The sequence below is a fragment of the Phalaenopsis equestris genome, unplaced genomic scaffold (genome assembly GCF_001263595.1).
Source record: "Phalaenopsis equestris unplaced genomic scaffold, ASM126359v1 Scaffold000354, whole genome shotgun sequence".
In the NCBI taxonomy this organism is placed as follows: Eukaryota; Viridiplantae; Streptophyta; class Magnoliopsida; order Asparagales; family Orchidaceae; genus Phalaenopsis; species Phalaenopsis equestris.
The window spans coordinates 292,926-305,597 of NW_018164796.1; the positions used below are offsets into that span (position 1 = coordinate 292,926).

Sequence of the window (12,672 nt, forward strand, 5' to 3'; positions counted from 1 at the left end):
ATATATCTATATATGCTATTTAAAAAAAAAAATAGTAGCATAAGAAATACTAACAAAATCTAAAAATTAGTTATAATTTTCAGCAAAATATGTAGCCAGGAGTTTTCTTGACAACTTTGCAACTCGTAATCCCAAATCTCGTCATTTTCCAGACTTCCGCTTTTCCTTTCGCTACAGCTATCGATCGACGAAGAGGAAATGAATTGGGAGCTTCGAAAATCGGCACCGAGGAGCTTCTCACATGCCAGTCTTGACGGAGCATAACTGGCGATTGGGTGCCCTCAGCTTCGCACGGAGAAATTCATCTCTCACTTATCGCTTCCGGCGGTGAATCTTGCTCGAAAGTTACAGAAACTCGGCGAACTAGTCGGGATCCTGCATCAGTTCTGCTTCCTTTCGACTGCTGGAGGGCGGGGTTTCTAGCGATCTCACATTCCGATCAAACTTGTATGGCGGCGGAGCAGGGCCAGCCTCCAAACGCGGACGCCTTCGATAGCTACTTCAGGAGAGCTGATTTGGACCAGGATGGAAGGATCAGCGGAGCAGAGGCGGTCGCTTTCTTCCAAGGATCCAACTTACCCAAAGAAACCCTTGCTCTGGTTCTGTACCTTTTTTTCAACTGTCATTTCTTAGATTTTCATTTTTCTTTTTAATTGTTTTGGTTTCTTTTGAAGTTCCGGTATCTAGTTGATTGATTGGATGTTGATTTTGGGGGAATGCTTTCAAATGGAATATTGTTTGGATCTGTGATTTTGCTATCTGTTTAGTTGAATTATTATAGATCCGTTTCATTCTTAATTATAGAGACACTTTTAGGAGCATCGAATTCTGTATGCTGAATGTTCGGATTTAAATATCATGTCACTGAAATCAATGATTAATCTGCCATGATTAATACCGGAATGAACTTTCTTAATTTCTCCAGCCTTTTTTTCTTCTAATTACTGTTGAGTGGTCTCAGGTATGGTCCTATGCTGCTGGAGGAAACAGTTCTTTGGGGCGTTCGGAGTTCTACAATGCGTTAAGACTTGTGACAGTCGCTCAAAGTGGAAGGCAACTTACAGCTGATATTGTGAAGGCAGCTTTATATGGTCCAGCTGCAGCTAAAATTCCAGCTCCAAAGATAAATCCTACATCACCCCAAGCAAATCAAATATTAGCACAGCCTACTCAGACTGGTTTTACGAGGCCACATACTTCTGAGATGAATTCCATGGCTGTTCCTGCACCTCAAACAAGTAACATATTACCACAGTCTGCTTCAGCAGGCTTTATGCGACCTCCTCCTCCAATCACTGCTGCACCATCGCCACAATTTTCTATGAGGCCTCCTCAGATGAATTCCATGCATACGTTCTCACCCCAAGCAAATAGCTTGATGCAACAGCCCCCTCAATCTGGCTTTATGAGGCCTCCTTCTCAGATAAATTCCACAGTCACTTCCACAACCCAAGCAACCTTTATGAGGCCGCCAGCTTCTCAAAATACTGACTTTGTTCCCATAACCACAGGTGTAAACTACCAGAGTTCCCCCGATCAGCAGAACCATTTCATGAGGCCACCTCAAGTGCAGGGATTGAGTCAAGGAATCCTTGCTATAAGTACTGGTCCTTCAAGTTCAAACTTCTCGTCCTTATCTACTGATTGGATATCAGGTAAGAGCGGTGGGTCTCAAGGAACAGTTAATTTTCAAGTTCCCAACCATGTTCCTATTGCAGATAAAGATGGTTTTGTCACAGCACATTCAAATCAGGAAGCAACTTCTAAACCCCAAATACAACATGTAATCTCTTCTTCAATCACTGCAAAGCCACTTGTTCCTGTGTCTGCCTCCTTCCAAACCTCTTCCATGGATTCAAACGCTTTGGGTGTTTCTGGAAATGGTTTTTCTTCCAATTCAAGTTTTGGAGGTGATGTGTTTTCAGCAGCGCAGACTAAGCAGGATGCTTCAATGCCTGTCTCCTTTACAAGCAGTTTCTCAAACTCACCTAATTCTGCTATCTTAGATCCTAAAAATTCTGTAAATTTGGGTCAGCATGTTAATCTTCAAGTCATGACAGGCCTTCCCCCAGTTGCAAATCAGTTTCAGAGGACTCAATCCCCTATTAAACAAAATCAGCCCGAGACAATACAGAGCACTTCGGCCTTGCCTGTTCAGAGTGTTCCAAGTGGCCCTGTTAGCAGTGTTTCTACTCAAAATGAAGCTCCATGGCAAAAAATTACTCAGTCTGACATTCGGAAGTATACTAAAGTATTTTTGGAAGTTGACAAGGACAGGGATGGTAAAATTACAGGCACAGAGGCTAAGAACCTGTTTTTAAGCTGGAAACTACCTAGAGGTTGACTTTAAAGAATTCATAATACCTATTTGAATTATGTCGAAACTTTTTATGCCCCTACGAACTGCATTATTCAAAAATGATTAATGTATTAGCATGAAGTTGGAATCAAAATTTGTTCTTTCAGGTTATATATATATGCAATTTCTATCTAAAGATGTTGACTTTGTTTCTTTTTCAACGGCGCTAGATATCCTGAGGCAAGTGTGGGACTTATCAGACCAGGATAATGATAGTATGCTTTCATTAAGGGAGTTTTGTGTTGCTCTTTATTTGATGGAGCGCTATAGAGAGGGCCGTCCTCTTCCATCTGTTCTTCCTAATAGTGTAAAGTTCGATCAAACTTTAATTCTCGCAACAGGGCAGCCATCCTCTGCATATGGCACTTCAGCTTGGCAGCAGCCGAGGCCTGGTAGTTCTTGTACTTACCATTGGTATTTTTTTATTTTTCTAAAATTTGAACTATTACTTTGCTTTGCTTTCTTAGATCAGTAACCGTGTATTTTTCTTTGGAGCATTTATATTCATAACACACTATTTTCATGTATATACATATCTAACCCTTAAACTTTGCTCTTTATGTTTATTTCACCCAAATATTTCATATCATATAAAAAATAGCACTATTTTAACTTTTAAAAAGTGAAATATACCTTTTTATACACAGATAAGTTGGCATATACGTAAAAATTGAAATTTAGTTGTTAGATATGTAAATACATAGAAATTGAGTGGTATTTATGTAAATCCTTCATTTTCCTTTTAGTTAATGCTGCTATTGTTACTATTGATTGGAGCTTCATTTACATGCTTTCGGTTTATCTGTCTATCAGTATTATCTCAACAGCAAATTCCGGAGCATCTTTCTGTTGTTCCTCCCTCTAGGATGGACTCTTCGACAAGGGCACCAATCCCTTCTCAGGTTGATGATGTAGCGTCACCAGTGAAACCAAAAGCAAGAGTGCCAGTATTGGAACAAAACATGGTAAACCAGCTTAGCGAAGAGGAGCAGAAAGCGCTCAACTTAAAGTTACAGGAGGCAACTGAAGCTGATAATAATGTTCGTGGTTATCCCCTTGATTATTGGATCTCCTAGAACTATTGAGTATTCCTATAATTTTTTAGCTTGATGCTGCGCTAATTTTCTTTGCACCACTTGATGTTTCACATTTTAAAATTTGAATTTACTCATCAGGAAGTCAGATTAATAAGTTAGCTGAATTACCCTTTCTTTAGGGAAAATTTCACCTTGGATACTAAAGTTGGGGCTTAGCAATGATTGTTAAGAAATTCACCTTTAGATGTTTTAAGCTGTTTCTGCTTTTCTTGTAGCTTTTTAAGTACAATGATTAATTTACCTTTCCTGAAAGAATTAATAAAGCCACTTTCTAATGAATAGACCATTGTAATTCCTTAACACTGTTAACCTCATCTTCATTCTTTAATTTTTGGGGGTTTTTACATACATAGCACTCACTTGAAAGTTTGGTATTTACATATTTAGCACCTCAAATTTTAATATTTCTAAATTCAACTTTCATTTGTCTTCCGTTTTCTTTACACACCTGCATCCTCCGTCTCACGTGCTCATCTCCCTCTCCGGCGAAGTTCCTCTCATGCCAGCCTCATGCAAGAGCCATGGCCTGCCCTCTTGGCCGCAATTTAACTTCAGCAAACCTTCCCTGCGCAATGCAAAACTCCTCTCAGGCATCTACCATCTCTCCCCCTTATTCTAACAACAGTTCACTGCTCCAATTGACAGGTATCTCTGCTTCGCCGGAAACCCATCTCCAATCTCTTACCTGAAACCATGTGTAGCACCTTGCCTCCACCTTGCCTGCTTCTGATCCAAAACCAGTGATCTACTCCCCTCTCAAGTCCACTATAGTGCCCGATTCCTAGGCAGCAGGTGTGCCATGCCAATATCAGCTTGCCGGATGGGCGCGCAGGAACACGGAAGGCTGTCGGCCAAAGAGGGGAGAGAGACGGTGCAGCTTCACTGCTGTCGGTGATCTGCCGGCGGGAATGTGCTGGGACGGAAAGTTCGCAGAAATATTAATGGAAGTTTGGATTTAGTAATAGTAAAGTTTGAGGTGCTGAATATGTAAATTCCCAACTTTCAAGTGCTATGTATGTAAAAACGCCTTAATTTGTCTATGAAAAAGAGATGGGGCACATCCTTGGAGGTTTAGACTCACACTATCTTTTTATTTTATCGAGATAAATTGAATTCAGGGGTTTACCAGATTGTTCGTACCATTTGTTTGGTTAAATAGTTAAATAATGGGAAGTATAATGTTTGTTGTATTTTGTATGCTTTGTTTTTTGAAGCACTTCCTACTCTGGAATCTTTGGATATATTTATCTTCCATACCATTTTGCTGAGTTATTTTGGGCTTTTTAAACTGGCTATCCTCTTGCCTACCGGTTCAAATTGTTTAGACCATCCAATGTTTATTGTTTGCCTTTGGTAGTTTTAAGGAATACTTTTAACATTATATTTACACATTTCATTATAATACCTGAAGGTTCAAGAATTGGAGAAGGAAATCCTTGAATGTAAGCAGAAGACTGAAAATTACCGCAAAATGATGCAAGAACTTGCCCTGAAGACCACTGAGTTACTATTGTTTGCATTATTGTTTTTTTTTTTATTTTTCATCTTGTTCAGATAATCTGTACTTAAATGCTCTTGTTTATTAGCAGTGATTTTTTTTCTCTTTAAAAAAAACTTCTTTCCATTATTTATAAAATTGTATGAAAAGTGACTGTTTTAATAGCACGTATTTTATTATTGCTAAACTACAATAAGGCCTTGTTGGGGGAGCTGCTTCTTTCAAAAAATCTCCTTTAAAAGAAAGTTTAGAATAAACAGTGATATAAAGTAATGGTTGCTAAAGTCAATATTACCGCTTTAATAAAAAAAAATTACGTGCTTTTAAGTAATACTACTTGCAATTTTTGTATTATAAAAGACTTTAATAATCCTATTTTATTAAATTCTAACGTCAATATTATTATCTGGTGGCAAGTATTGAACTCGCCTAGGAACAACCCGTTGTTCTTCTCCAATTAGAATCCATCGTCTCCACATCCTATATGCTGCTATCCCAATCCGCTCAACCGCACTAGCATCCCCTCCCTGTCACCCATATGTCACCCAAGGAATCGGATCCCCCTCTCCTTTGCTGAAGATTTCTTGAAATGTCCCACTCTGTCAAACTGTGATTCATCATACTCGATCAATCCTTGTAGGAGACAGTGCCTAGAAGGGGCCCGATATCTCTTCAACAGAGAAATTTCTATCCATCTCCTCTTTCTAGAATTTCATAGTGGAGAAGATATTATTATTCTCACTTCCCACCGATTTCTCTAGAATTTCATAGTTTGGAAGAGGGTGAACCAGCGGAAACGAAAAGCAGAAGCAGCTTGTTGGAGGACGGGGTGAAGTAGTGAGGGAACGATCGACGTGAGGGTAATTTTGCCCTTTTCATTTATGAAACATCGGAATGGAGCCGACAAGCTACACCGAATTTACGATTCAAAACGGATAGAAATGCTGTTGTGGTGGGAAAATTTTCTGAAAAGCTGAATGCTCAAATGAAGCCTCTGCGTTTTATTGGCTATTCGTAGAACGAAGCGGAGCCTAAACACCTGTTCAAAAGAAGCCCAAGCTTAGCAAGTATATTCATGGTGTTGTTTTTTTCCTTTTGAGGGCATGAAATTTAAGATTGTTTTGTTTAATGTGCAAGATTTCATATTGAGTATGAGGGATCAAGTTAGCACAGGTCTTCCATGTTATGTTTCATTCAATGGGTTACCTACAATTTCGTTAAGGTTAGCTGGCGTATAGATAACACTGATTCAAGGAAATTAAAATCCAAAAAAAAGAAGGCAAACTAAATATCCTTTTGAAATGGAAAAATCTATTGAATATAAAGAGCTTTCTTTTTATAATTTTAAACAACTCTTAACAAAATAACAGAAAGAAAGGAAATAAAAAAAATTGTACAGCTGTTGGAAAGTACTAAATTGAAACTAATAGGTAGCCATGCAGCCATATGCTACATAAATTCTTTTTGCTTGAAGTAACTTCACAGTCGAGTTTTGTAACTACAAGGACAGTCATCCGGAGGGAAATATTTAAAGATATGAACAACATTAGAAGTATTAGAAATGTTCATTGTTGGCCAATCTTGTTAGCTTTTAGCTTACTGTTTGTGCCCACGTGGTGGTGATTTTTTGTAGATGATCCATCAACCGAACACTCTGAAAAATTTAAATTTTTTCTGTTGACCTGCAACCATCTTCTAATTAGAATTAGCTTCTTCGAGATGTATCTCTTGATGAATTTGTTGAAGATGCTTAACAAACTCCTCAGTCATAAGGTTGTTTGGTATTATGAGAATGTAGATGGATCAAGTCCATTCTATTAGACTAACAATTAGAACTTTAAAGGGATATTTCTGGTCAAACTATTTGGAATTTTGTCAAAAGCAAGCTCTATTTGTTCGAGGGTATCATCCCATTGTTTCAGTTTCCCAAACAAATTAACTCGTGTTTCTAAGTGTAAGATTTGCCATCTCCATTTGTCCATCAACATGTGCGTGAGTTTCACATATAAGTGTTGTATGACAACGAAATTGATTTAAATTATTAGGATTTAGATTTAGTAAATCCAATAAATTTAATTTGGATTTAGTAAATCCAATAAATTTGGATTTAGTAAATAATGAAAGGGTTAAGTCTTGAAAATTGTTTGACAACAAATTTAATAAATCTAATTAAATTTTATTAAACTGTTTGGCAACCTCTGCCAAAATTTAATAGATAGTTTTTGTTTGGAATAAACAAATCATAATTAAATTTTTATTATTTTATTATTATGATTTAAATTAAATTTAAAATGTTTATAATCCTACTAATTAATAATTAATTATTCGCTAAACTAATTAATTATTAATAAAAGTTTTATTGAATTCATTATTTATTAAGCAATAATTTAAAAATTAGTAAAATATTAATTAATTAGTTAATAATTATATTAATTAAGAATCATTGATAAGTTATTAAATAATTTAAATTTTAAAATATATTTTTATTCATTAATTAATTGTTTAAATAATTACATATAATTTATTTAATTATAATTACTTTGCTGAATTACATATAAATTTATTTAATTATAATTAATTTGCTATTATATGAATTAATCATTAATTAATAATCAATTAAATTAATTAATTTAACTTAAATAACAATAAATTATAATCACATATCTATCTCTCCTTCCCCTCCGCCCAAAACTCTCACTTGTCCCTCCCCCTCCTGATTTCGCCCAAAACCATTGCCTTCATGGCCGAACCCTCTCAATACAGTCACAGTTGAGCTAACCGGGAAGGCCACGATACACAGTGGCCCGAAACTCCCATCTTTCTCCTCCTTTCGCTCCACTCCGACTTGAAACCATGGAAGAAGGTAACCTCACATCCTCCATTTCGCACGATGCTCACGTCTCAAATTTACTAAATCTGATGATTTGCAGAATTTAGTAAATCCAGGTTTATGGTCGAAATCTATGAAATCTAGATTCATCAAATTTGCTGCTTTATTTTGTCCAAACTGACAGTCGGTTTAGATTTTGGTTAAATCCATGTTAAATCCTGCTCTAAATCCGTTGCCAGATAGGCCCATAGGGTTGTAATTCAAAATTTTATTATCAGTCAAGCTCAATCTTGCCCATCTCTCTACCTGAAACAACTACTAAAATAACAATCTATTGAGTTATAAAATTAAACAAGATAATTAAATTTAGTATTGAATTCACATATTTTAAAAAAAAAGGAGATAATATGATATGCTAATCATGAACTAGATAGGATTAAAAATTTCATCATAAATATTCTAGTGGCATTACGTATAATTATTATGAAATGAAATTGCTGTTAATAAGGACATAGCATAATAGTGAGATAATTAAACTGTAAACATCATTATAGAAATGCTAAGCGTTTAACTATGCTATGCACAATGCTAGCGAAGTATGCTAATAGTTATTCATTTCATTACTCACATTATAACATTAATTTCCTTATTTCTTTTATTTTACATTACATCTTGTCAGTTTTAGAATGTCATGTATGGATGTTTATTTTTATTGGCTATCAGTGGTAAAAGTCTGGGTCTCACCCACACCACATATCATCATCAGATTGTAACCCAGCTCATTGGCGTACATCAAAGTTTAATATTATTCTAAGTGTAACCCATCAATATTGTTATTGCACCACTCCAAGTAACTGAGGTCCATAATCATTTTTCTTTCTTAGAGGTTCATCTTATAAAGTCTCTTTCCCCGCCTTTTCCAACTATCATAAATATTTTTAACTTATCCCATATAATATGAACTCTCAGGATTTTTGCATTATACATCATAGAATATTTAATTACACATATCAAGTCCTCAGGAAGATTTTAATCAAAATTATGTATTGATATGCAAAATCGTATTTACTAGATATGCTTTTAAAATACATTATTTTGTTGGCATGCTTATAATTCCTTAAATATTTGCTCTTCATAATTTGAACTCCTGAGTGATCATTTAATCATGAATGATAGAAGATAAATATGCACTTTGCAAATAAAAGATTTTCTAATGTATTGCATCCATACAAGTTTAAAGACATATAAAATTTACATACAATAGACTAAAGCATGCTTACTTCCTATGTTAGAGATAAGATATCTTACACAAACTTATGATCTAAACTTGACAAGCTTACTTCTATCAGTTACCTTGAAACCTTGTTTTTTTATGTTCTATCCACTAAATATAGATTTCTCAAACCATAAAATTTCCCAACTTATTCTTCAAAAAAATAACCTCAAAGTGAATTTGGTTCGTTAGAGATAATACAAGAAAAGGGGAAATTCCTCACCAAAACTGAGCCCTGGCCTCCATGATTTCCCCTTGTTCCCCATAGCTTTTACTCTCTGCTCACGGTGTAGTTGCTCGGGATTATGACTGGATATGATATGAGTACATGTAATTCATTGGTGTTTTATGAGCATAGATTATAATATTATATAAACTTAATATCCTCGATACTTCAACCATCCAACTGTCTTATATCCTCGATACTTCAAAACCATCCAATTAGACAATCGGTTGTTTCATGCAGTGATTAGTGCAAATGAAATGAAAGACTATACATTGGTCTGGGTGAATAGTTAATTAAATTCATGAATAGTAACATTAACTAAAATTTATGCTAAATAATTTGAATAGTAAATAATTTTTATAAGCTAATATATTTATACACACACATACACACAAACAGATGATCTTAACAAAATAATAATAATAAAAAACGAATAAATTATTTTTCATGTAGTATAAAATTTGTGGAATAAAAATTTTGAGACAATTTTTTATCTTTGCATTTTTTTGGGTAGTGCAGAGTGTTTATCATGATCTTAGTTTGCGACGATCACTAGCTTGAAGTTCTCCCTTCCTTCCATTTTGTTTAATTAATAGCTGACTGAATAATTGATCTAGACCACACTAGAAATATGAGATTGCTGATGTGGTTAACAAGATGTTATCGGTTGACGGCTTAGTGAGTTTGGCACCAATGAAGTGATTAGTAGATTAGTACTAATATTAATTGTAATAAAGTGGTAAGTGAATCCATTCTCTGCTAAGTATGTGTTTTTTTGGATAATTATTTTAAATTTGCTTCTATTCAGCAATCATTTGTTTTAAATGTTTGGGATCTAACTAGTTAAATATTAAATGCAATGAGTGGTTAATTAGGTAAAAACGGACTATTTGTAGACCCTTAATCATGCCTAGTTGGTAATGTAGCGATTAGTTTATTTTTCTTTTATTAGATACTAATTACTAGCTCTTACGAATGAATAATTCAATAAATATTAGTTTTTTGGTGTTAATTAAATGAAGAAACTTAATGGTCTCTTTTACTTCATTGGCGATCATAAAACCTATATTAATTTTTTAGTCTCTTCTTCATAGAAGATTAGTAAATATTTTAGGTTGACCTAAACCTATCTTGTTGATCTTAGAGCCCTGGAAGTTTGACTTAAGAAATCAGTATTGTTCATCTTGCTAATTTATTCTGCAAATTATTTCAACCAATTTATATGACACTCAATAGGACGCAATGGAGAAAAATGATTCATGTAGATGACCCCATTAGTGGGATAAAGGTTTATTGTAGTTGTTGTTGTTGCTGTAAACATATGAGAATAGCTATCATACGTTACATCGATGAGTGCACTGCATCCTGTAAATGAGTATGCTTGCAATACTGACCTCCTTGATATCCTAATATTGACTATATCTTGAAATGTTATGTTTGCATATTGATTGTATTATGATGTGAGAGTTTTATTCTTTTATTTTTCATTTTATTGGATGCTAGCCTTGTAATGATTCCTATAAATGCAATCTCTAGTGTGGTTATGGAATTTTCTTTTTGTGATGTTCATGCACACATTATAAAGGTCTAATCACACATGCTCCTGAGCACGCTCGCATACATGTACACCACTAACATACAAAAACACTCGTCCTTTGGTGTCATGTGCATGCATTTTCATACATAAAGACATACTTGCATACTGATTATTTTATTTGGAAATTTATATACATATCACATGATTTTTATGTATTTACATATCTAACTCCCAAAAATTAATATTTGCACTTCTAACACCTTGTTGGTATAAACTTATGCATGAAAAGATGTTTTCAGTTTTAAAAAGAAAGTGATGGCATGTTTTAGTTTTAAAAATAAAGCGATGTCGCATTTAGAGCTACTAAAGATTTGATTGTTATGCATGCAAATATGAATATTCTAAGTGTTAGATATATAAATAGACAACAGTTATGTGGTATTATGTAAATGACCCTATTTTCTTAACATCTTTAGTTTGAGCCTCTTGCTATCTTTATAGCTGTCAGACACCAATGTGGCGTATTCCATTACCTTAAGAAGATTTTCCTCTGATTTTTTTTAGGTTCTCTACAAAAGCAGGTGTGACAGCAGACTAAATGAGACCATAGAAAGGACTGCTGCCGACAAACGTGAGGTAATGCACCATAATTTGTGATGTTACCAAATATTTCCTGTTTCATATTGGTTTAGTGAATGTCATATTATGCGGCCTTGTCTTTTCCTTTCCTTTTGATTAGCTTCTACTTCACCCAGCATGATTTTACTAATTTTAACATTTTATTTGAAAAAATGGTAATTTTTTTCTGTTAACCTATGTTTTTGTGAATGTTGTATTATTAATTCTGGCGGAGAAAAAATGTCTAGGTCTAACTTTCGAAGGTATTTTTTATATTTTAATTACTGTCACATAGAGCAGAATTTGCAAGCCAAGTAGCTCTAAATGCAAATGCTCAAGTATAGTGTAGCATTCTTGAAGCGGAAATGAGTTTTGAAGTTTATGCTATGTGCTACCATTGTGAATATTTTTCATTTTCTTAAGGTTTTTAATAAGATCTGGTTTCAACAAAGATAACATTTGGATAGGTTATACTGGATTTTGGTTTTTTTTCTTGTTTGGTCGTGGAAGACATTTTTTTGACCTAATCATGCCTGTCATTTACTTTTTTTTTTAATTAGCTTAATTTGTGATGTTTTTTATTACTATTCTGGTGGAATCTTGACTCAATTTGGCGTAGAAAGTCAAAGAAGAGTTTTTAGGATAGCGGTGCAATGAGCAAGGTTCATTCTTTTTGTGGACCAGAAATCATGATCAATAAACAGAACACCATGATTTCATAGATCCTTCTGATAACTGTGCAATTATAGTCGATCCAGTTTACTCTTTGTGAAGGCTCTCCAAACAAACAGGAATGCTAGTTCTAGTTTGTGATTAAAATATTTACAACTTGATGTACTCATAAAAATTCATAAAAAAAGTGTTTGTAAAAGCGTGATCTTTAATATTCTGGGACAACACCGAGTATTTTATATACTAAATTTCTTTTCAAAATAATATCTGAGCTTAACCATCTCGATTAATTGGGAAGGTATCCTAAGAAGAGGATTTCTATCCTTTCTGTGGAGGATTTTTTTCATTGTTAGGTTTCTAGTTTTTTAATATTTGTTTCATCTTGGAGAAGGCTAATTACAGTTGTCTTGCTTGTGTTTATCGACCAGACCAAATCAAAATAATATACGGATAGCTATAGTAACGTTATATGTACCAACTTTTTGAAGTGGTGTTTTTGCTGTAAGTGGGATTTAGTGGTGTGCTCGCTAAATACTCCCCTCTTTGATTTGTTTCACTCGGT

The 12,672-nt window shown here is 34.5% G+C and overlaps 1 protein-coding gene across 2 annotated transcripts in view; it reads left to right on the plus strand.

The window, feature by feature from the left end:
• The first annotated feature begins 94 nt into the window (after positions 1-94).
• Positions 95-12,672, plus strand: part of LOC110026170 (epidermal growth factor receptor substrate 15-like 1) — a 37,941-nt gene continuing 25,363 nt past the window's right edge. Inside the window, exons 1-7 of one of the 2 annotated variants that reach the window (XM_020727020.1) lie at positions 95-599; positions 962-1,655; positions 1,740-2,339; positions 2,530-2,751; positions 3,173-3,399; positions 4,868-4,942; positions 11,385-11,456. In XM_020727020.1, coding sequence (XP_020582679.1) covers positions 450-599; positions 962-1,655; positions 1,740-2,339; positions 2,530-2,751; positions 3,173-3,399; positions 4,868-4,942; positions 11,385-11,456 — 2,040 coding nt within the window. In that variant the 5' untranslated portion in view covers positions 95-449. Of the gene's footprint in view, positions 600-961; positions 2,340-2,529; positions 2,752-3,172; positions 3,400-4,867; positions 4,943-11,384; positions 11,457-12,672 lie in introns of both variants that reach the window. The other variant, XM_020727019.1, reaches the window with a different exon arrangement.